Source organism: Peromyscus californicus, unplaced genomic scaffold, assembly GCF_007827085.1.
Source record: "Peromyscus californicus insignis strain IS unplaced genomic scaffold, ASM782708v3 Scaffold_6__1_contigs__length_162567912, whole genome shotgun sequence".
NCBI classification, from domain to species: Eukaryota; Metazoa; Chordata; class Mammalia; order Rodentia; family Cricetidae; genus Peromyscus; species Peromyscus californicus.
The window spans coordinates 63,097,007-63,122,125 of record NW_026294584.1 but is presented as its reverse complement, the minus strand read 5'-3'; the positions used below and the strand labels follow the sequence as shown (position 1 = coordinate 63,122,125).

At 45.9% G+C, this 25,119-nt stretch overlaps 1 protein-coding gene across 2 annotated transcripts in view; it reads right to left on the bottom strand.

The window, feature by feature from the left end:
- Positions 1–25,119, bottom strand: part of Dpp6 (dipeptidyl peptidase like 6) — an 883,656-nt gene that overhangs the window by 774,442 nt on the left and 84,095 nt on the right. The window contains exon 1 of one of the 2 annotated variants that reach the window (XM_052721909.1): positions 20,256–20,422. The exons of the other annotated variant lie outside the window; for it this stretch is intronic. Coding sequence (XP_052577869.1) covers positions 20,256–20,306 — 51 coding nt within the window. The 5' untranslated portion in view covers positions 20,307–20,422. Of the gene's footprint in view, positions 1–20,255; positions 20,423–25,119 lie in introns of those variants that run through there. 2 annotated transcript variants of the gene reach the window in all.

The following is a 25,119-nucleotide window of genomic DNA, read 5'->3' as shown; positions in this document are numbered from 1 at the left end:
TTCTGGGATCATGGGCATGTACCATCATCTCTGGCTTTTAAATTAATTTCTATGAGACCACTGGTATTTTCATCCATTCATTAAAAACTTGGACCAGAGAGTCACTCATTTCATGCCATGTCGATAGGAAACCCTACAGTGAAATTCCCAGAGATGGAAGTGCTGAGTTCCTTTGACACATGTTGACTTGATTAGGAAGAGTTCCCACAAAATCCTTACTAGTATGACAGGGGAGCAGGAACTTAAAATATTAAATAAAAATTAACATGTGCAAGAAGCCAGCTTACACAGGAAGACTGGACGTGATTCCTCACCTGCTGTGGGATGTTCTGTATGGCAAATGTGTTGCTGATTAGTCAATAAATAAAACACTGATTGGCCATTGGCTAGGCAGGAAGTGTAGGCGGGACAAGGAGGAGAATAAAGCTGGGAAGTGGAAGGCTGAGTCAGAGAGACACTGCCAGCCGCCACGATGACAAACAGCATGTGAAGATGCCGGTAAGCCACGAGCCATGTGGCAAGGTATAGATTAATGGATTAATTTAAGCTGTAAGAACAGTTGGCAAGAAGTCTGCCACGGCCATACAGTTTGTAACCAATATAAGTCTCTGTGTTTACTTGGTTGGGTCTGAGTGACTGTGGAACTGGCAGGTGATAGAGATTTGTCCTGACTGTGGACCAGGCAGGAAAACTCTAGCTACACTCACCCTGACATCATCTAACATACAGAGCATGCATTGAACAAAGTCCTTGAAATACGAACAGGATGGGAGGGGACCTACAGAAGACCATACACCATTGCCAGATGCCTTTTGGGGCTCCTTCCTCAGCTCACTATCCCATGTCCACTCTTGGGAGAGTTTTTTTCCTTCCATAATCTGCCTATTCCTCACAAAAAAAAAAAAAAAAAAACAAAAAAAAACGAAACAAAACAAACAAGCAAAAAAGGCCTGTGTGATCTTCTCTCCATCTCTCTTCCTGGTGGCTGAGGGATTTCCACCTAACCTGTACATTCTCTTTAAACCCCTAATGGAATTGCCATTGATCTTCCTTCTGAGTCCATTTCTAAGCACATTTATTAATGACACTAAGAATGCTGAAAGGGAGCCCCAGTTTCCCTGGTGACACTAGCTTTAGTCCACAGGTCTCTGCTCTCTGATTGTAGAGACTGTTAGGAATTTGCATGCGTGGGGGATTCCCAGCTGGCTGGGCCAGGGCATCCCATGTGTGCAGGGAACCATGCTGGCATGCTGGGCAGATGCATTGGTGGGCTGGTGGGCAATCCATGCCATGTAGGCATGGCGGTGGGGTGGTGGGTGGACGTTTACAACCCAGACCTGCATCTGCACAGAAATAAGTTTATTATAATAGAGAGATAAAGAGAAAGACAGGGAAAGAGGGAGAGAAGAGAAAGAGAGAAGGGCCGGGGGTGCACACCTTGTGGGGGGAAAAGAGGAAGAGGAGGAATTTTTCCTTAAAATGAGGCTTTTACATCAGGAGCCAAGGGGTGGGTCAGAACACTAACATTGGTTTCCAAGGGTCAAGTCAGAACAGTAACAGAGATCATCTGATCGCCAACCTCATTCCTTCCAGTGGCTATTTTTGATATGTTGCTATCTGCAATTTTCTAGCCATATCTTGAAATGAGTGGTGTCAAAACAACCAAACCCTAAATCTCTATTTCCATGGTTTTGCTCCTATCTGGCTGTCTGGATTTTTCCATTTCAAACCCACAGCAGTGTCCTCTGAATTAAGACTACCACTCTGTCCTCAATGGAATAGATTAATTTTTTTTTCCCAGCCCTTCATTGCTGAAGACCTGCTTCAGTGGGGGGGGGGAGGTTGATGGGGGGTAGGGGTAGTAGGGAGTGGAGGAGATGGGGGTGTGGGGGAGGTGGGGGTAGGGGGTGTTCAGGTCCCAAAGAGGATGTTTGGAGTTGGATGGGGGGAGAAGGAGGAGATGGACATGATCTGCGGGTGAATCAGAATCAGGATGGCTGCCTTTTATACTCTACAGTTGCACATGGAATTAAAGGGGAGACAAGGGACATGTGAGTTGGGGTGTGGCTTGAGATCAGAGGTATAGGAATCTAGCATTGACCTTGACAATAGGCAGCAGTCACATGTTAATGAAGGGCCACAAGTTCCTCTTGCTAGAGATAAGAAGAATGACTGCTTTATCAAGCAGGAACTTTCCTCAAGCCCCCAAGGGAATGGAGACCCTTTCCAAATGCCTGACTTTGGGAAAAGAACTTCTTCTGGGGAGCAGACACTATACTACAGTTTCTTAGTCTTACTATATGGGCCTGTTCCCCTCATAAGGATCCCAAAAGGGAAGGTCCTGATGTCTTACTCTTTTCCCATTATACTGTACCATTCTGATTTCTCTGTATTTATTAACCAAACTCTTGCCCTTAATGGCCTCAGCTCTGGATCTGAACTGTAGGCATTTCATCCTTGAGATCAGGTGTGTCTAATAATAAATTTGCTGTTCTTGGTGCAATTGGGATGGCACAATGGAATTCCTGGTTCCAAGGTGGTGAGGATTTTTTCCCAAAGAATTATTTTGTTTAGAGAGGCTACCATTATACACATTTTTATCCTTCACCAAAACCCACACAAAATTTTCCAAAGGGAAAGGCATTAATGTTGAGAATCATTAAAAATAAAAGTAAAAAGGTTCTGGAGAAGTGTGGTCTGCAATGTTGAAATGCTGGAACCTCGTCAAGCAGCAATGGTCACCATGCGGTCCACACCACTTCATAATATGTGTTACCAGAAACACAGATTGTTAGATCAGAAACGTCGAGAATTCCCTGAGTATAATTCTCAGCAGATGTATCGAATCAAGACTATGACTCCCTGTGATCTCTGAATTGTATAAACAGACCTGGGCTTGAACTTCGTTCCCTCGTGTGTCAATCTTTAGTTAAAATTTTTTATATCATTGCATCAATTTTGATTGTTGATATTATCTTGTCATTTCTATCAAGGGTTGTGAATCTTTTAATAATTGTTTGAAAGGAGCTGGACCACCCTTCCCTGAGAGCTACTGGTCAATGCTCAGCACACTGCCCACCTCTTTCTCTGCTTTCCTAGTGTGTTAGTGGAGCTCTCCACTAACAGAACCTGGGGAAGGGGGTGGGGGGGAGCATGCACAGACCCACAGCCACAGGAACAACACTCATCCAGGAATCTGCTCATGGGAGTTGTCAAGTCCAATGTCTGCAGGTTGGATAGCACAGGAGCCCAGGAGAGCCTTAGCCAAGAACATCAGCTGTGGAATTCCCTCATGGTGGGACTATGACCTTTTGTTCTCTTTAGGCCTTCTGAACAAAATCCACTCACATTAGGTTGGACCACTTGCTCTGCTCAAAAGCTACAAGCTGAAGTGTCAGGTTCATCTTCAACCACCGCACTGTGTCCTTCCTGCCTGGTGTTTGCCCACATACCTGGGCACTGAGCAGCCAAGCTGACAGAGAAAACTAACCCTCGCTCCTGCATTAAGCATCACAACTGACTTCAAATTTCCTTCCTTGATATGGATTCTACTTGTTTGTGGTCCTGATGTGTGCTGATCTCTTTCTCTCTTCCCATTTCTGTCAGGAACGCAGAACTGGGACTCCAGCTGCCAGTCCATGGGCATGCACAGCATCAGAATATGTGCCCCTGGAGTGTCAGTTTCTCTCTCAGCTAATGGGATTTTCATATTAGTTAAAGCAAAGCCTATGGTATTTTCCCTCTACCTTTGTTTATATTCATTCATGAAAGCTGAGATCACAGGCCCTTTAGCTGTCATAAACCCAGGGATGAAGAAATTGCAAGTAGTAACTCTCCCTAGCTCTTGTGTCCTGTACATCTCACCACCAAGGCTTACTTGAGCTCAGTTTCTTGTTATTTGGTCCCAAGATCCCATCATTATCCCATCTCCACAGCTCAAGCGTGGTGCCCCTTGCAGGTTGCTCATTTGTTTCACATACTCCATGTTTCAGGCTCCTAATAAGCAAATCTTTACACCTGGTCATGAGAGCTTTTATGTTCTTCCTCAGATGTCCCTTACAACAGTCAAAAATTATAGACTTCCCTTTAAACTCCATTTAAGTTATTCTCTTTGGAAACTGTTCAGCTATTTCATCTGTAAGATATGTTCTTAATGATGACATCTCACTCTACCACGGATTGACAATTTAAGGGAAACAGTTCTCTCATCTGTCATGTCTTCCTGGAACATATGAGCTTCCAAACACAGTTCTCAGTTGTAAAAATCACCCCCAGACTGCAATGTCTATGCTGAAATGATAAAAATCTCAGCCTCCTTTCTAGAAAGAACACATCTGGCCTGTCATTAAACAATTAGCTATAGGATTCATTGCATTCTGTAGGTTTCTGGTGCTAGAAAGCAGGTCCTGGGGTGGGGGCAGGGCTGTGTTTTGTACATTCAGGTTTCTAGAATATAGACTGTTCAGTGCACAGTGCACGGGTGTCGCCTCTGTCACCCCATTGTTCTGGAAAATGTCAGGGTGAGGAGGAATGAAGTGCCCACATTGCCACTCCAGTCCTCCACTGTCTTCCCAAGAACACTCAAGCATTGTTAGCCCTCGAGGGGTACTTCTCATCTTCTCTCCTTAGGGAGTGCACCAATGAGGATGCTGAGAATGGATTGTCTCAAGAGTAACATGCTGAAGATCACACAGGAGAATCCTAAATGAGCCTCACTTTAGTTCCCTGGGTGGGAAAATCCTTGCTTCTCTGCATTGGCGGCCAAGACCCAGGAGCCCTGTCCTTGTCAGATATAATGGCTGACAATTTCAGAAAACACAAACAGCACTGGTAGACAATGTCTTCTCCCTGTGTTACAGAAGACAGACATGGTTGCTGACCTCATAGGGTAGAGAAAGTGTCAGGTCTTGAATACAGCAGTAGCAACACACCCTTGCATATCCGAGCTGGATGCTGGCCTCCTCTCTACTACCTAGATGACCTGCTGACTGAACTTTCTTGAGCCTCATTGGAAGACTGGAGGTATTCCTTATATCCAGAGATGCAGTGGGAAGAAGTTGGGTTAGTAGGCAGAGGGTTAGTTGGGCTAGTAAGCAGAGATATGTAGAGGGTTACTTGGGTTAGTAAACAGTGGTATGCACAGGGTTTATATCCCGCTTGCCACATCTTAGCACTGAATAAATAGCAGCCTTACAGTAAGGCTCCTGAACAGCTTGGCTTGGGGGCTGCTTGCCCCCTTTGCTCACTCAGTGCCCTAGGACCTATCCCTCAGAATTCTTCCATCCACTGTTGGGCAGCAGTTGATGCTTTGACTATGGGACACAGAAGTCCTCACCCCAAGTGTCCTGCTCGGCTGTTTTCTTGCTGTTCAATCAGCAGCAGAAAGAATGCATCTAGCAGGATCAATTCTGGACAAACCATGCTGACATTTCAGGGACTGAGTGTCTGTAAGCTTGGGCATCTGTGGTGTCCTGGCTTCAATGTGCCTGCTTGTGAGACAGACACAAATTAAAAACAAGAGGCTTAACTGTCCTCATTGAGGAGCCGGGGGAAGGCATGTCTCGTCTCCCCTTTCTCAGAGCATTTTCCTCCCAGAACGTGTTGGTGTTCGCATTGTGTCAGCCCTCTGGGGCTCTCTGTGGTTGGATTGGGCTACCTCTGACATCCTATGGTTCAGGAATACATTCCCCTAATTTTTGGAACCCACTTTGAAGGAAGAGAGCTCTCTTCTCTCCCAGGTTCACAGGCTAACCTCCTTGGGTACCTTCCTCGAGGATGCAAAGTCACCTCCCACCACAGAGATAGGAGAGTTTGATTTTCCTCAGGATGAAACCATAAATAGCCAATACAGATACACGTCCTAACTACCAGACCAGCTTAGGATGAACTGAAAAAGGACAGTGTCAAGCTGTTTTACTCAGTATTAGTTTGTGTGTATCTTGGAAACACGAATGTAATGGGTTTCATTTGCCTGGCTGCACAGTGGAGCAACATTTCTCTCTGTGCCATCTTAGAGCATACTGCCTGCGAGATGCCACATTCTGCCTAATGCTTACTCAAATACTGAAGGTATTATTTGTCTCTATGATCTTTACGGAGGGGATTTCTGAGTTGAGAGAAGATTTGGGTTATAATTACACTCTCCTCAATGGGCTCAGCATAAATGTCCCTCAGGGGAATTCCAGAAGGCACCTGTCAGGGCTCAGAAAAAAATATTCCTAAATAAGCTGCTTTGGACTTCAGACTGAGAGCCCCAAAAGGGCCACAGATGCAGGGAATGGCTTTCCTAATGATCTTTCTTGACCTAAGGATGAGACACACCAAGAACACAGTTGCCTTCAAGCTTTTTCTGAAATGCCATTAACCAAGGAAGGCTTAGCTAGCACCACAGGGGAGGAGACCAAGGGTCACACCCACCCACAACAGCAAGGAACTCTGTCCCAGGTACTGATTCCATTCCTTGGTCCAGTCATTTCTCCTACGCCTCCTTTAAAACTGGTTACCACCCCTATGACAAACTACCCTCTGAAAGCAGTAAAGTCTTGACCATCTGGCCCCTTTTTAAACTTCACATTGTGTATGGCTCTTATGGACTTATGCATCAATAAACTTGCATGCATCTTCTCCTGTGAATCTGCCCATTGTCAGTGTGTTTCACAATCTCCACACTCAAATACTGGATCTACACCAGAAAACCAGAACTTTCCCACAGCTAGCATTGTTTACTATGTCAAATCCATAATGTTGGACATGCTTCTCTCATTTGTGTTCAACAGATAGGAGCTCAAGAAAAGAAGAGGGGAAGAGAAATACAGGTTAATGTTATCACAAAAGCTTTGTGAATAATATTCATTGTAAAATGAACCTGCAGTGATCCATACTAAATTTAGATCCAAAATCTAAAATTTGTCATCAGAGAAGGGACTGAATACACATTCTTCAAACTGGGTTCCAGGAAGAAATTCCCAGGGATCAAAAGACAGTTCTACCATTATGGATTAGGTCTTCAACGTCACCTAAAGGTCCATGGACTGAGGGCTTGGTCACCAGCTTGAGATGTTGGGAAGTAGTTGTCAATTTGACATAATTCAGAATCACTTGGGAAGAGTCTCAATGAGGGATGGTCTATATTGTATTGTCCTGTGGGTATGTTTGTGGAGGATTGTCATAATTATTAAGTTAATTGATGTAAGACCCAACCCACTGTGAGTGTCACCATTCCCTAGGCAGGGGTCCTGAACTGTGTAAGAGTGGAGAAACTGAGCTGAACACAAGCAAGCTGGTGATCATGTGTGTATTTATTCTCTTTCTGCTCCTGAGTGGAGATGTAACGCAAGATGCTGTTTGAAGTTCCTGCCTTGACTTCCCCAAAATAATGGATGATAAACTGGAATTACAAGCTGGAATCCAACATGGAACCCACTCCCATAGAAGGAATCTCCATGGAAAATTCCATTCTACATTGATTTGCAGAGAAACTCCTTTATCTCCTAAGTTGCTTTTGGTCAGACTGTTTTATCACAGCAACAGAAACTAGACTCCAATAAGCCTGGGGGAAGAAGGTGAAGTTATTGTGAGTGTGCTTTTGAAAGTGATCCTGGGACTCTTGGTCCTACTCTTCCTGCTCTTTGCTCCCTGACACCATGAGATGAACAGTTCTGATCTACCTGGTGCACTCCCATGATACTCTGCACATTCAAATCAGTAGGACTGAACAACAATCGGTCAAAACTTCTGAAATCATGACCCAAACAAGCCTTTCTTTCTTAACAGCTGCAGATATATCTCAGATATTTTGTTGTAGTTATGGAAAGTGGACTGGTACATCTCCTGAATGATGATGCATTGCTGAATTTATCTCACTTGGTCCTAGTGTTAGTTGATATTTCCAAAAGAAGAGGAAGCTCTTCCGCTGCCATCAGTTGACTGGTCACAGCATCTCCTCCCCCATATTCTGCTCTGTTTTTCTCTTTTAACCACAGTGGCCATCGTTTCAGATGCTGCACTCATCCCTGGAGTGGATGGAAGACGGGGCCCAAGCTGTAGAGACCTCCCAATACTTGAGCACTTCCGCATCCAGCACAGAATCCATCTCCAGGCATAACTACTCTGGAAAATTCCATTCCACCAATATCTGCACAGTGGTTCTGCAACATTTCTCAGCATTTTGAATGTTTTAGGTCCCATAAAACTTTAGGAATGCATTAACCCTCTTTAGCATTGTTATTGTAACAGGGAATGTTAGAATTTGCGTAAAAGCATGTCAACATACCTCCTACATATGTATCGAAAAGGACTCCATGAAAAACCTTTGTGACTGAGTCTAGAATGATTGTCTAATCTGTGATAATTAACATTTCCTAGAAAATGCCTTAAAAACAGACACACTAAATAATCACAGCTAAAGATAAACCACCTAAGAAAATTTTCCTTCATAAGAAAACACCAGAATGAAAGACATCTCCCATCCTAATTCTACCCATGTAAGCACTATTCTGTCAACCAGATTTAAGATGGAATGGTCACACTAGGAAAAGGAAAGCATCTGAGGGCCTTGTAGCATGAATCTTAAAAAGTCTTATTAGTAAAAAGAAACTCAGAGCCAGGTATTGGGGTGAACACTGAAAGATCAGAGTGACAGAACCAGCCACAGCTAACCACCAGATGTAACACGAATCTTAAAAGGTCTTGTTAATAAAAACAAACCCAGAGTCAGGTGTTAGGGTGAACACTGAAAGATCAGAGAAACAACCAGCCACAGCTTCCTCACCTCGCCAGTTCCTCAGCTGGAAGCCTCTCAGTCCTCATCTGAATGGACCTCAGCTGAACTGCTGCTAAAAGCCTAAAAGCTTAACAGACTCTAGTGCCTGGTCCTCACGCCTTATATTCCTTTCTGCTTCCTACCATCACTTCCTGGGATTAAAGGCATATGTCACCATGCCTGACTGTTTCTAGCGTGGCTTTGAACTCACAGAGATCTGGACGGATCTCTGCCTCCAGAATGCTAGGATTAAAGGTATGTGTGCCACCATTTTCTGGCCTGTATGTCTATCTAGTGGCTGTTCTATTCTCTGAACCCAAATAAGTTTATTAGGGTGCACAATATATTGGGGAACACAATATCACCACAGGGCCTCATAGCTCATGTACCATTAAGCTACTGAAAAGTGTACCTTAGATGAGATAGATGCCACTGTACCCTCAAGATTGAAAATAAGATGTGAATTTCTCCTAATAGATGATAAAGAAACAGATACCCACAGTCAGACAACATTTTCTCTGTTTTCTACTGATGTGTGGCCCCCTGTACCCCAACAGTCTCAGCTCCTATGGAGCCACAACTATAATTTGTATGATCGTACATCATTCCTTACTTTTCTTCTTTTTGAAAATTTCAACTTCCATCACAGATACCATACCAATACCTGTTTCTATAGCATTTAAAAGTTTAGTTTTATAAATGCATACTCATACACAGCTGTTGTTCTTTATATTAGCAATTTAATTACTGTAATGGGTCCCTTCAGGACGTTTTCATTCATGCTGTGGTGGTTTGAATGAGAATGGCTCCCATAGACTCATATATTTGAATGCTTGGTTCCCAGTTAGTGGAACTGTTTGGGAAGGATTAGGAGGTGTGGCCTTGTATAACACAAATGCTAAATGGTCTTTTTAATAAAAACCTGGAGCCAGATATTGGGGTAAATTCTGAAAGATCAGAGAGACAGAATAAGCCACAGCTAACCTCACCTCACCATCTCCTCAGCTGATCCTGTTTCCTCAGACTGAAAGCCCCTGAGTCCTCACCTGGAAGGGTCTTAGCTGAACTGCTGCTAAAAAGCCTCTAGTTCCTGGTCCTCATGCCTTATACACCTTTCTGCTTCCCGCCATCACTTCCTGGGATTAAAGGCATGTGTCCTTTCCAAGCAAAGACATGAGATCTCAAGTGCTGGGATTAAAGGTGTGTGCCATCCCACCTGGCTCTGTTCCCAGTGTAGCCTTGAACTCACAGAGATCCAGATGGATCTTTGCTTCCCAAGTGATAGGATTAAGGGTGTGTGCCACTACTGTCTGGCTTCTATGTCTAATCTAGTGGCTGGCTCTGTCCTCTGATCCTCAGATAAGTTTTATTTGTTAGAACACAAAATAAAATATCCTCACAGCCTTATTGTTGAAGGAAGTGTGTCACTGGGGGTGGGCTTTGGGGTTTCAAAGCCCACCCAAGGCCTAGTTTCTCTCTCTCTCTCTCTCTCTCTCTCTCTCTCTCTCTCTCTCTCTCTCCCTCTCTTTGTGTGTGTGTGTGTGTGTGTGTGTGTGTGTGTGTGTGTGTGTGTGCGTGTGTGTGCGCCTGCCTCCTGCTTGTGGATCAGGATGTAAAGCTTGCAACCACTGCTTCAGTACCATGTCTGTTTCCTGCCATGATGATCAGGGACTAACCCTCTAAAACTGTAAGCAAGACCCCAATTAAATGATTCCATTTTTAGGAGTTGCCTTGGTCATGATGTCTCCTCACAGCAACAGAACAGTTACTAAGACACATATATACACTGAATTTTTAATCACATCATTACCCTCTCTTATCCCTGTCTCACTCTTCCTCTTCCCAACAGTACCCATTTTTCTTTCCTTTTTTGTTTTTTGTTTTTCAAGACAGGGTTTCTCTGTGTAGTTTGGGTGCCTGTCCTGGATCTCACTCTGTAGACCAGGCTGGCCTTGAACTCACAGAGATCCTCCTGGCTTTGCCTCCCGAGTGCTGGGATTAAAGATGTGAGCCACCACTACCTGGCAGTACCCATTTTTCTTATGCCTTCCACCTTCATATCTGTTTTTTTGTCTTTCTGTTTTTTTATTTGTTTGTTTGTTTTTGGGGTTTTTTGGACACAATAAGTTTCACTGGGGTTACTTATAGGAGTAAAGGTTAAGGGTTGTTTACAGGACCATGAACACCTCTCCAGTGGCTACAATACTTAAGAAAATCTCTCCCCCATCACCCTAGTGAATTAACACCAGTAAATTCTTAGAGACGCATGGGCCCAGTGAGGCCCTCCACCCTCCATGAGAGGGTATCTCGGGCCCCAATCTTGTGCAGCTCATATGCAGGTAAGCATAGCTGCTGTGAGTTCAAGGACGCAAGGACCATCCTGCCCAGAAGTCATTGTTCTCTGACCCTCCTCCTTCTGCCTTTTCTTTCTACCCCTTCTTCCATGCTTTTCAACCATTATATTCTTTCAAGTGTGCCTTCTTTTGTACAAGTATGTTTGATAATGACTCCATGTGCTTTGAATGTCAAGTCATTAAATTTTGCTGTATAATATTCCACTACATAAAGACTAGTGTATTGATATATGCTCCCTTTTGCTAGAGCTCAGGCTCAAGGTCACTAAAGACATTCCCATCACAAACATCCTTACAATTTTCTCATGGGGAACCTCTGGCAGGGATTCTCTTGAGAAGTGCTCAGAAGTTAGATGGCTAGCTAGCACATATATCCTCCACCTTTGCCCTTTCCAAGTTTTAATGTCCCTCCTCTCCAGCTGCGCACAGGGTTCTCCTTGCTAAACACCTACACCAGAAATCAGTCCCATAAATCGTTTTAGAACCTCAGACTTCAAGCCCATCGGGGTGGTGGCACACGCCTTTAATCCCAGCACTCGAGAGGCAGGGGCAGATGGACCTCTGTGAGTTCAAGGCCAGCCTGGTTTACAGAGCAATTTCTAGGACAGGTTCCAAGGCTACACAGGAAAACCCTGTCTCAAAACAACAACAATAACAACAAAAAACAAACAAACAAACAAAAAAAAAACCCCAACACCAAAAACACCCTCAGACTTCACTGGATGTTTTCTCATTGTGATTTCAATTTGTGTTTCTCTAGTTATGTTAATGAAGTTGAATTGCTCAATGCATTTTTGTAAAATTCCATCTGTCCAGAGAAATATTCTCTACTGCTCCAGAGTTCAGACTGGGCTGGCCTTGCAATGAGGACAGAAGCCTTACAGCATTCTCGAATTTTCTACAGGTGTCTGGATAGGCACTCCCAAGAAACCTTTCTCCATGGCTGAGGTAGCTCCAGCAGTGCAGGCTGATAATGGTTGGTCTTCACTGTCAATCTGACTGGATTTGGAATCACACAGGAAACACACCTCTGCATATGTTTCCAAAGAGGTCTACCTAAGGAGGGAAGACCTGCCCAAAGGTTGGCTGGGTGGATTGACAAAGAGAAGGAGGATGCCAGCTGACCACCAGCATTCACCTCCTGGATTCCTAACAGGAAACATGATGTGACCAACTACTTCCCACTCTCACAGCCAGAGCTGCTGCCCCACAATGGTGGGCCTTATTCCCCCAGGACTGTAAGCCAAAACAAACTCTTCCTTGCTTACATTGCCTTTGATTATTATTTTTGTCACAGCAAGAACAGGTAACTAATACAGTGGGTTTTCTTCCTTTCCTCCCATTGCTGTGAACTGAGGGAGGTCTTCTTTCTTCCCTGCTAGAAGAGGCTAACAAGCAGATGGTGTCAGGAACGGCAGGAATGTCCATGCCTGCAGCTGCTGCCAAAGAGGCTGGAGATGCTGCAGAGGCAGAGCCAGGGAGAGGTGGTTCATAAGCTCCCCATTCATAAGCTCCTCAGAGCCTTGCCCATCTTCTGGGCTGTGTGTGTTTCTCTACATGATTAGGAAAGGGAGAATTTCAGAATAGATCATGAGCTGCAAAGAATTATTCTTATATATGTTTAATTTCCTTTTGCCTCAGCACTGAGAATCTGGTATCTAATCAAGGCACTTTGCAGGAATGAAGGTACATGCGATTGTTGGTTTGGTTTGTGTGGGTTCATGGCCGGGATGTTTCCCTATGTGCTCTTCATATGTAAACAACAGCAGACTATAACAAGTATTTGAAGTAAGTCTCCTCTAGTCAGGGTAGAGGTGAGGCGAGAGAGAAAGTCTCCAATTCTTGGCTGCAATTCCACTGAAGACGCTGCCAGCCCCAGCTTCTCCCCCAGGTTATGCCCACGGCAACGGCCGTCAGTGCAGCCAGTGCAGTGCCAACCTGACTCCACAGCCAGCCCAGCGTGTCGACAGTGCCCTTTGATTTTCACAGATGAGTAACACTCCACTGGAAACAGGAGCATCCTTGGCACCCCTGTCTTATCACAGTGCTGTTATTTTTACTTAATAGCCGGAAAGTCAAGCGCAATCAAAGCGATGGTGTCCACAGCGTCTTTTCCCCCAGCAGATCTGCAGCTGTGCCCAACGGAGTGAGCACAGTCTATTCCAGGGATGTGTGAGCACCCAGGGACTGGGTATATGCAAGGTGCACAACAAAGCTCAAGTGTGCACACACTATTGACAACCCTACCTGGGTCATAATACATATTTGTGTCACCTACTCTGTGTGTGTGTGTGTGTGTGTGTGTGTGTGTGTGTGTGTGTGTGTGTGGGTGTGTGGGTGTGTGTGTGTGTGGGTGTGCATGCCAGGGGGTCAACCTCCACTGTCATTCCTCAGGTGCATTCCACCGATTCTTGTGAAGTCATCTCTCACTGGCCTGGAATTAGCAGGACAGTTTAGACTGGCTGGCCAGTGAACTCCAGGAATCTGCCTGTCTCTACCTGCCCAGTACCCACAGCACCATGCCTGGCTTTCTTACATGGGTTCTGGATACTGCATTCAGTTTCCAAGCTTGTGAAGCAAGCCCTTCACCGGCCAAGGTGTATTCTCTCCCCTTTACCCACTTTCTCTCTTTACCTGTAAACAGTGGCATCTGGGTAAGGTAGAAAGATGAGGTAAGGTCAGTGGTGGGAAATCCAAGGCCAGCAGTGTCTGTGTTCTGGCTTGGAGGGTCACTTCTGCAGTGTGTCCTAAGACAACACTAAAAAGACAGAAGTACAATCACTCTTGACTAAGGAAGGGAGCTCAATGGAACTTCATAATTCATGGAAAATTCTAGAACCTTCCCTGCTAGTTCTACTACCTTGAGCGACAGCTTCTCTGCTATTGTTACATCGTTTCCATTTGGTTGGAAATAAATATTCAGGTGGACCTCAGACAAGGTGAAGGGCCCTAGAGAGCTCAGAGGGTAAAGGCACTTGCTGCCAAGGCTGAGGACCTGAGTTCAACCCCAGGAATCACAGGCTGGAAGGAGAGAATCAACAGCTTCCAGTTGTCCTCTGACCTCCACAGGTGAGCTATGGCACTTGTGAGAGGGGGAGGGAGAAGGAGAAGTTAATTTAAAACAAACAAAGGAAGGGGCTGGAGAGACTGCTCAGTGGTTAGAGCACTGGCTGTTCTTTCAGAGGACCAGTGTTCAGTTCCCAGCACCCGCAGAGCAGTTTCTAACTGTCTGTAACTCCAGTTCTAGGGGATCCATTACCCTCTTCGGGCCACTGTAGACATTGCACACATGTGGTGATTGGACATACATGCAGGCAAAACGCCCATACACACAAAATAAAGACAAAAGTCAACTAAAAAAATGTTAATGTTTGACTTGATTTGAGTATTACACACACATCCCAACCCTGTGAACATGTGCAATCTTTCAGTATGAACTGGTTAAAAAGGAAACAAGAACACCTCTGCCTGCTTCCTCAGCACTCCCTCCCACTCTGTCTCCAGCTCTCCGCTGCAGCTGGGTGTCTCTGCATTCTCTCCCTCTTCTGCCTTTGTTACTTGTCTCTTCTTCAGTTCTGCCTCCCCCACAGTCCTGAAACCAGACTTTATCGTGCATTTTTCAGGAGGCTTCTCAGTCAATGTTCTGGTTATTTCCTTGGGCCTGATGACAATGTGCACTGGCCTCTGCCCCAGCGGCAGATGAGAAGCACCATTAATCCTTCCCTGCTGGCCACAGCCCGGATAACTGACTCCAAGTCCCCTGAGCATGAGGTGTTGGACAAAATGGTGGTGCTATTGTGGGGTTGAAAGCTTCCATTCTCAGTTGGTGAGTCTCAACTTTCCAGCTCATAGATGCCCCTGGGTTTCTTCCAGATGGTTCATTCTAAAACCCACGGTACTCTTGAGGAGAGCATCTCCCATCCTCTGGGGGGAGAAGTTGGATGGTAAAGGGGTGCTGACTGGTCCTGTGTGCCCCTGCTGGCTTAGCACAGCATATGCACAGGACCTAGGGGGTCTGGCACGTGCTTCAGTTCCTAGGTGCACTCTTGCTAACCAGATAGCACTGGTTCCTGCAACCAAAAGACTTCACTAAATTCTCCCGCACTGTAAATTTATTTTAAACTATTAAAATGAAATGAAACAAATGCTCTGAGGTGAATTAATATTCCTCTCCAAATCAAAAGGGCATGAAGGCCAGAGTTATTTCCTTCCATGAACTAGGCAAACCCTTTAATTTTAGGATAAAAATGTGTATGGAGCCTGCTCTCAGGCTGCCTGATCCATTAGAACTTGAAGGAATGTTTTCATATAATAGGACACTGGGCTTTGCTGTCACCTACAGTCACCTCAGTCTTTCCTGAATGGTCTTCCAGAAAGTTCTCCTAACATTTTGGTTAGCAGATGCCCCGCGATGAGCAGCCCGAGAGAACCGCCACCAATGGGGTCTGTAGTTGGCTGTAATATCCCACAGTGCACCACTCCTCCCGGTAATAACAGAGCTCTAACACTAACAGTGAACAGGAATAGAGCAGAGTGGCGGGTGTGCAGAATGGGTTCTGGAAAGGGGAGTGGTTTGGGGCAGCGAGTCATTAATTTAGCATATTGATGGGTCCAAACACAGAGACCCAGAGGCCACATGAGCTAAAGTCCCACTCCGGCTCTGGAGAAGACAGGACAGCCCTCTCCACTGAAGCTCTACCTAAGACAACCTATAAAGAATCCTGAGCTGACTACCTGTTTCTGGCTTTGAGAATTTCTTTGTGTTAATTTTACCAACTTTCATATTTGTGTGTGTGCGTGTGTGTGCGTGTGTGCGCGTGCGTGCGTGCGTGCGCGGAAGGCCAACCTCCTATGTCCCTCTCAGGCCCTTCTACTTTGTTGAGACAGGGTCTCTCACTAGAACCTGGAGCTTATCAATTAGGCTGGTTTGCATGGCTAGGAAGCTCTGGGGATCCCTCTGTCTCTGCTTCTCTAGGGCTGGTCATCCAAGGGTGTACCCAGGCCCCACTTTTGACGTGGGTGCTGGACTCAGAGCATGCCTAAATGCTTATATGCTTACATGCTCACAGGGCAATCAATTCACAACTGAGGCACGGCCCAGCCCCAACTTTGCACACTTTTACTTGTGGCTAACGCATTTAAGATTGTTCTTGCTCCCGGTAAGCTACTGTGGCATGGACAGATGTCCAGCCGCCTTTCCTGCATAGACAGTAAGCTGTAGTTTAGGAAGAGTTCTGAGAAGGAAGATATTAGGAAGAGATGCTGTAGAGTCAGGAAGCAGGGGAAATCAATCTGAGTCTCCATGATGGGCACATGGGGCGGGGATGCTCAGAAACCTGGACCTTCTGAGTCATGCCTGGACCCATTTTCAGAAGGCATATCATCTTCAAACACTAAACATCAATGCCTGTTGCTGATAGCTGATGTGAGGAGCTTCATGTCACCGAGGAACGGGAGGCAGTGGCAGGAGTGCCACTAAGTTCCCTGGGACAGAGGAGCCTTTATCTATAGAGGCTTCACCCCTATAACTCATCTCCCAAGCAGAGCTATTGTTTCTAGGGAGGGGTCCACAGAAGGGTGTGGCCTAAAAACCTCAAAGACTCTCTGCTCACTATACCCACTATCTGTGGACTGTTTTGCTCACTGGAGCCTGAAAGAAAGAAAACCCTGACTTTGGACAGTTCTGGTTCAGGAGAATTACCCAAAACAGGAAGGGCAAAGCAATGCCTGTGAATAGTTGCTGGACTCACAGTGTCACAGGAACATCCATCCAGTGACAAAAGACTCCAGCTGGGTTCCAGAAGCCACAAGGAATACTTTGGTTTTCCCTGTGCCAAGAATTCCCAGGCCCCAGCTTCCTTTAAAGCCATTGTTGACTGACCATGAGATTTTCAAGGATCCAGGCACCTTGCAGATCTCTGGGCACCAAAGAAATACATAAACCCTATCACATGCTTGAGGATCCACCAAGACAGGCATTGAGGACCAGAGCAAGCCTTGGTTCTGAACCAACATTTATCTAGAAACTTGATGTCAGGGAAAAGTTCATAGGAACAGAGCAGGGAGATTTAACAGGATGCAATAGCCTTCATACTGTAAAGCTTCCCACTGGAACTACTCCAAGAGAAGATACCCCTGAACGTTAGTGGAATAGTAACACACCAGCAATAAATGGACACTGGATTGAAAACGTGCATGTTGAAGACCTAAGATGTTTCAAGGAAAAACTTTATAAAAAACAGCGTTACTTTAAAAATAATGTTTTGTTCTAGGAGAATGAAACATCTTGATTTTTCTCACAGTGTATGGCATGGCAAGTTGGAGGGTTAGTCTGTTAACATTCAGAACATTCAAAGTTTGTGAAATAGGTGTCTGTCAAGAATGAAAGGGAAGCTGTGGATTGATTTCACCAGTGTAGTTTCTTATTTCTCATTGACTAGCACAAAATAAAATAGCTCTGCTTGGGAGATGAATTATAGGGGTGCAGCCTCTATTAGATAAAGAGCTCCTCTGTCTCAGGGAGCTTACCAACACATCTGCCTTCTCTAAGTCACCCAACTGCAACTGGAGATGAACTTCTAAAAGAATGTATGGGGAATACAGTCTGCGGTAAACATGAGTCTTCAGCTAGGCAATGTGGTGTGGACAGGGCCAGCCAGGGATTGCTGTCTAGTCTTTGTGGGGCTCCTGGTGATGCATGGGTTTGCAAGCCTGGGAGGGCTGCACATAGAACCGCATGTGGGAAGAGCTGGCTGAAGAGGTGTTCAGTGCATGACAGTAACTGGGTTTGGCGTCCCTATAACCACTGGGCTCTGCCTCTCTATCTCTCCTCACAAAATCAGCTCCAAGCACATAAGTGCTCAGGCTTGTCTGGTCTGTCTCTGCGCACATGTGGATGCCCTGAAGCCACTCACTGGGAGGCACTCGGCTGCTTTCTGAGGCGGTGAGATGTCCGACTACTCACCTGTCAGAACCAGGCGTAAATCACACAGTCCCTGCAGTGAATGTTAAATATCACCTAAATTCCAATCAAGCCTGGAGTGCCAAGAACTGCCAATCATCCAACCCAGGAGAGATTGTGATTAACAAGCCTTCCAAAGCAACTGAGGAAAAATTAGGAATCCACAAGCCCCAAATGAGCAAGTGTGGAAGTGTCATTCGACGGAAGCCGCATAGACTTAGCCAGAGCACGAGATTCAAATGAGTGACAAACCAGACTCGTACTTATCGACTTAAAAGTTGACGGAGCATTTGAAAGTACAGTGAGCTCACATCTCATCTTGCTCTCGATCCAACAGATGATGGATAAAATGCTGGTTCCTGCAGAATCCCCTGGGCTCCGTTCAACTGGCTCTAATGTCAGTAATATCCAAGGCAGGGAGGGGGACAGGGAAGAGGATGAGTACAGGTGTCACGTGGGTAGCCATATTCAAAGAGCAAGCGAGACACACAATGAGCAAGCTTTTAGCCTTGAGGGAGAGACTTGAAGAGAGGACTTCAGACATTTTTGAGAGATATCGTATAAAGATATCTCTATACTACAGCATACCATGCCAGCTATGACTAGAAATACTCATTTGATATAGATTTCTATGAGCATTGATAGCATGTTATTTACATAACTAATCTTAATCCATGTCTCTAGCCTCATACCTAAATGCTCCAGTTCTATTAGCATGCTATAGCAGGGTATGAAAAGGGACCATGGTGTGGGTGGACGTTATACAGTGAGTCTACTTAATACACACTTTTGACTTGATCATACAAAATTATGCTGATTATCGTAACAGACCAAAAGAAGGCTGAAGAACTTGGGAAAGCAGACATATTTTTCACAAACAGGCGACTAAGTCAGGTAGACCGAGCAGAGGCACTGAATGAGGGCTTGTGTGGCATCATCATAGTCCGTGCATGTCACTCTTTCCGTCCTAAAGTCAGCTTCTGAGCTAAACCTGCAGCTTTCTTTGTGCCAGGCAACAGGTGCCTTGCTGAGGGTAGGGTACTTTTTACAATTAGAGTACATTCTCGCTTCTGGTCTCTCTTCATTTAAAGAGAGACTTCAAGTTGGGCAGACTGGTTCTCCCAAGCACGCACACCTCTCCACCAGCATACCCCAGACTCGACCCACTTTGTCAACAACTCCAGACCTAGCTAGATAAGCATTCTTCCATTGCTCACTAATTATTCTGAAGTAGCATGGCAATCATTCCTTGCCCCTGCCTCATACAAAAGCAAAAACCTACAGGGTAACACAAGGGGCCCTTATCCAATATCAACACCGTAAAGTCTAAAACATCACCCAAGCAAACATATACACAGGATTTCCGCTCAATAAGATGGCAACCTCTCTGTCCTTACCAGAAGAATCCTGCACTCTGACTTCTAGGTCCATGCCTCAGGCAACTGGCACTAACTGTAGGGATACTGATATCAGACAAGCCAGCCACAAGCAGGCTGGGGTCGTTTTGCTGGAAGGCAGGGCAGTGATCCTCAAGTTGACAAAGTTGTCACTGCCAAACTGCCCCTTGACCTGCAGCCCTGAGGTTCTGGGCATCCCCAGAGGTCTTCCATCCTTCAGAGGCACTTGCAATCACTGCCCCCTACCTTAGAGTCAATCATCTTTGGGACAATCATCTTTCCCAAACCTGGGAAACAGGCCCCTGTCTGCCTGGCTGCTGTGGATGCACTGTGTACCTCCAGGGCAGAGGTACACACATATTGGCATAGTGAGTATATGGGAGGCTGAAACCCCACAGGTCTCAGCCCTGACTTGCACCCAGGAGACTAGGGAGGGCATTAGGGCCCAGGGGCACTTCCTGTCTTAAGGGACCTCTCTTCTCTGTGCTTGCCTCAGAACAGCCCTGGGGATGTATTTGAAACTCAGCAGACACAAGCCAGAGAGCAAACTGTGCCCAAAGCAACAGCCACATGTCCAGAAGACAGCAACCGCCAAACCGCCAACATCCTATTTACACACAGATGCTGGATCATTCACACCCTCAGGTTCAAGTGGGAAATGCTGCAATATATGAACACCAACGAGGTCTCCGACTTCCCGGGAAATTCAGGACTACCGAGGTCTGCCCCACCACACACTGCTTCTCAAGGTGGATTCCCACCCTGCCAACAGCAGCACTCACCATCACGTTGCCCTGCATCTTAGCAGTCTTGATCATTGCCTTTTCCTTCATTTTGTCCCAAGTCTTGAACCTGACTTCTGGCCCAGAGAAGAGTAACTTAATCCATTGTTCTGGTGAGGACCCAAGTGAGGACCGGAGCCGTGATTACCGGGTGGAGATGGCGTTTTGAAGAAAACACAATTCTGCCACGTCCTGGTTTTCCTGTCCCTCTAGGTTCCCAGGTAGATCCCACTGAAATCAACTCTTCCCAGTCGCTGCCGGGAAAGCGGAATCAGGAGTCAGGCGCTGGGGGTGCGGCTTGTAACAAAAAGCAAGCTGGGAGCCGCGGAGCGAGGATGTGGCTGCCTGTGAGCAAAGGCGTGCGTGTCCTCAGAGCTGGCTCTCAACACGCTGTGCTGTGAGTGACAGCAACGTGGCAAGTGCCTTGTGCACTCCAGGACTCTGGGCGGGGATGCTTGGCTAGCAGCGCAGGTCCCCAAGGGCGGTGACACCCAGAAGTGTGTGTGTGTGTGTGTGTGTGTGTGTGTGTGTGTGTGTGTGTGTGTACACGCGTGCGCGTGCTGGCCTCAGCCTCTGCTGAGCAGGACCTGGAAGCCCCAGGCTGCAGCACGCTTCAGCTAGCGTAGCTGCCAGGGGGATCGGCCAGCAAGAGGGTGACTACAAACAGGTTCCAGGGTGATCTTGGTGGGTGGAGCCAGCTGCTATTAGGAGGGATGGCCAGCCACCAGCCCCAGTCTGCACCCGGCAGAGCAGGGAGCAGTGGCGCAGGGAGCCAGACTCCACACGTCCGCTAAGAATCTGGCGGAGGAGCTAGGGGCAAGCGGGAGGAGCCTGCGTGGCAGCTGATAAATAATGTGGTTTCAGGTTACTATGGGACACACGTGATGTCTCCATGGTTGCACCAGGGTGCCTTACAGTCAGTGGCATGGGCAGTGATGACTGCACCCTACAGAGCCACATGTTGGGTCCTTAGAGCCTCATCTTAGCGCCTGCTACCCCAGCCTAAGCCCTCCAGACCTCAGCCCAGCCACAGTCCTGATAGTGCCTTTGTTTCTTCAGCACATCTTTCAGGCCAGCACCCTCCTCCCAAGGTACAGCCCAGGGGAACTCCAAGGCCACGTCTATTTCCCCAGCTTTCTCTCAGGGTGGCCAAGTCTGGATTCTAGGATCGCCAACCCTGAGCGCTCCCAGGATCATTCACAACCACCAAGGTATGTTCTGCATTATCCCACACAGCAGAGAGCTCCAGAGTGTGTGCACAGAAGGCTGGTACATTCTTTTACAGAAGGACCTACAGCGCTCCAAAACCCAGATGAAGGCAGGCTTGTGGAGGTGTGTGAAGTGCGCCCTCGCCTGCCAGGGAAGGGCAATGGCGGAAGCCAGTCTGGTAAGGATTTTGAAAACTTTCCTCCGCCTTTTTAATATCCACCAAAAAAAATCTTCTGTAAGAAAAGAAACAGGAGGCTGGGACTTAGAAGTGGCTTAAGCTGATTCCTATACAATAGATGTGCACAATACATTGTGTGTGTAGAGCACAATCACATACACTCAAAGCCTTTGGTAGTTGGCATATAGGTGTAAACTGCAGATCTGGGCTACAGAGATGAATGGAGGAGATAAACTGAGGATAAACACTTGGAAAGCAGTCAGTAAAGTATGCCTGTCTACAGTGTATGGATGGTCTTTTCTGGAGGTAATTTCTTCTACGAGGGTTAGCTCTCTCCTGGCCACTGACCACAAGATACTATAAGCAGAAATGTATTCTCTCTCCCAGAGCCAGAGGCCCAGGATCTAGTCCTCCTCTAATACTAGGTGTCCCCCTACAGTGGGTGGGCTTCTTCTGGTCCCACATAAAGCCTCTGGGTATCCTGAGTGGCTGGAGGAGGAAGGTGGCTTTCTGGGGTCTCTCTAAAGACAGTAATGCCCCTCTATGGGGTTCCTCTCTGTTTCTTCCACTAGCTCCTAATACTGCTTTACCTCATTTCCTCCAGGGTTATGGCATGACATCTGAATCTGGGGTAGGCATCAACTTCTGACCATAGAAGACTCAGGTTACCACTAGATGGTTTGAATAAGAACTATCCCGTAGTTTTGGGCAATTGAACACTTGTTCCGTCCACAGTTGGTGGTGCTGTTGGGGGAGGTTCAGGTGGTAGAGCCTTGCTGGGGGCAATGTGTTACTGTGGGGAGGGCCTTTAACATTGAAAGTTTCTACAGCACCTCCACTTCACTCTCTCCTTCTGCTTGCATCTGAAAATGTGGGCTCTCAGTTTCCTGTTCCTGCCATCATGGCTACTGTTTGCAGCCATGCTTCCCCCTCCATGACAGACACATTCCTCTGGAACCATAAGTCAAAATAAACTCCTTTTAAGTCACTCTGGGGTGTCATGTTTTTCATCATGGCAACAAAAAAGTAATTCAACAGCTGTCCACACTGGCCTCCCTCACAAGGCGGGGAAGACAAAACAAAAAATGTTTTTTACCTTGCCATATTCATTGCATCCTTTTAATGACCCTTTAAATGGAATGGATGAACAAAATCCTCATGTCTAAGAAACCAGTAACCATTGAGAAGCTAAGTGTTTGTCCCTAAAGCTCACCCAACAGTCATGAGCCCTGCTGTTCTGGGCTCTTTGAGCTCCATTCTTTCTATCCATTGTCCAAAGCCTACAGAGAAGTGAAACTCAGTGGGAGGTAGACCTAAAGAGTCAGAATGGAAGGGAATAAGGCAGCCTGGAGGTTCTGAGCACATGGCTGTGCTTACTCCTCCCCAGTAACTCCTATGCTTCAGCCAGTGCCTTGTGGGATGTTGGGGAGAAAGGAGTGAGGATGATCAGAAAGAAAGAAGGCAGAAGAACAAGAAAAAAATTGCTTAAAATGGGATGACTACCAACTTTCATATTAATTTTCGATGATACATTTTGTAAGAAAATCCCTCAGGAAATCATGGCTCTCTAAACCTCTTCCTGTCCCAGCCACCACAGTAGCTTTTTTTACACTGTTTCATTTGTGAGCAGGGATGCTAGCTGAGTCTTTTCTGTCACTATAAAAATACAACAGAGTAATTTGTAAATGATAAGGTTCGTGGTTCTGAAAGCTGGCAAGTCGAAGATAGAGATTTTACATCTGACAAGGACCGTGCCAAGCATCACACAGTGAAACAGAGCAAGTGTGCTGACTTGGGGCCCCTTCCCTCTTCTTATAAAGCAACAAATGACATCCTTGGCTGAGCAATCTCAGGACTTCATCTAACTCTGATTGCTCTAATTTCTAAGTTTTTACTATGTGTTTTTGGCCAGGGCATTTGAAGATTGGCAAACACAAACGTAGTCCCCGGGTTTACTCCCAAGTATCAACTGTCCTCTCTAGTTTCCACACTGGCATATCCTGTTTCCTTTGCTATCTATGGGAGGAGCAGTGAGACCTAAGATTTCCAGTTGGGTTTCTGAGACACACCACATTCGCTAGGCTGCAGGGCACTTACCTTTGCTCATCACTGACATGTGACATCCCTTGAGCCCTGGAAGGCTGACTCCAGATCTGTAATCCAGCAACCATTGGATATGTCTAGACTTTACTCCATCCTTAATCTCTGAGCTGCTGGCTTTAGTGTCTAATTAAAGCAACTCTGGTTTAAGTTGATAATTTTGGCTCAATATTCACTTTCACACTTGCAGTTTGGTAATACTTACAGCACAAGAACAAATTCCTGTTGTTTTATCTGAAATCTCTTCTTTTACATATTACTTAAAAGTTAAACACAAAAAATGTGACTACCTGAGTGTGTTATGTATCTTTCTTTTAATTAAAATGCCTACCTAAATGTCCTTCAACCAATGAATAGATAATAACAATGTGGTACATATACACTATGGAATACTATTTCACAGTAAAGAAAAATTAAATCACAAACTTTTCAGGTAAATGGATGGATCTAGAAAATATCATAGTCAGTGAAGCAACCCAAACCCAGAAAGAAGAGCATCTCATGGGCTGTCTGGAGGGTCCTAGATTTAAATCTTCATATGTGATCACATAACCTGTAGTAAATACAGAAACCAGGCAAGTAAATGGGACTGCCAGGGTAGGGAGTTGGGCTGCAATAGAGTGGGGGAATATCAGGGTATAAGTCTTCTGATCAGGAAAATGGGAAAGATGGAGCTCCTTAGATAGATGGAGGTGAATACAGAAGATAGTAGGTAGGTATAGTAACAATAAGGATGTTTCTGAAAAGGACACAAGGGATCATACTATTAACTATTTATCAAAAATAAAAACCTATAATACATGTAACTTCATATATAGATATACATATATAGCTTCAATGAGCTTTTCTCATCTGGTCTGACAGTGCTTCCTCTGGGAGTCAAAGACCACCTAACAAAAACCCCAGTGTCAGACATGAGAATCCCTCTCTTGTGTGGTTGATCAGGGCTGTCCAAGAGACTCCCAAACATATAGCCTACTGCTGTTGCCGTTGGTTGCCTCCCAGAGATGGAAGGTAAATCCTTATTGCTGAAGATACCTTGCATTTCTGAAACAGGGTCCAGAGACCTCTGAGCTAGAACTGACCTGAATCCCCTCCTCCCTGAGAACTAGCTTTCATAGTACCAGAAGGCACCATGAAAGCTTCCAAAGGAGGCAACCAACAGTCCTACCCAGCTATGATGACTATGATGCCTATGATGCCTATGACCACAACAATGGCCAACATGGCACCTTAACCCTGAGTGCAGTAGTGGCACACCTAATTCGGCAGTAACCAACAGCCCTCTCATTGGACTTACGACCTTTTTTATGGGACGGAAACCAGGCCTGGAACTGAAAACCTAGCTAACTCCTCAGTGCTAGTGAAGCTGTGGTC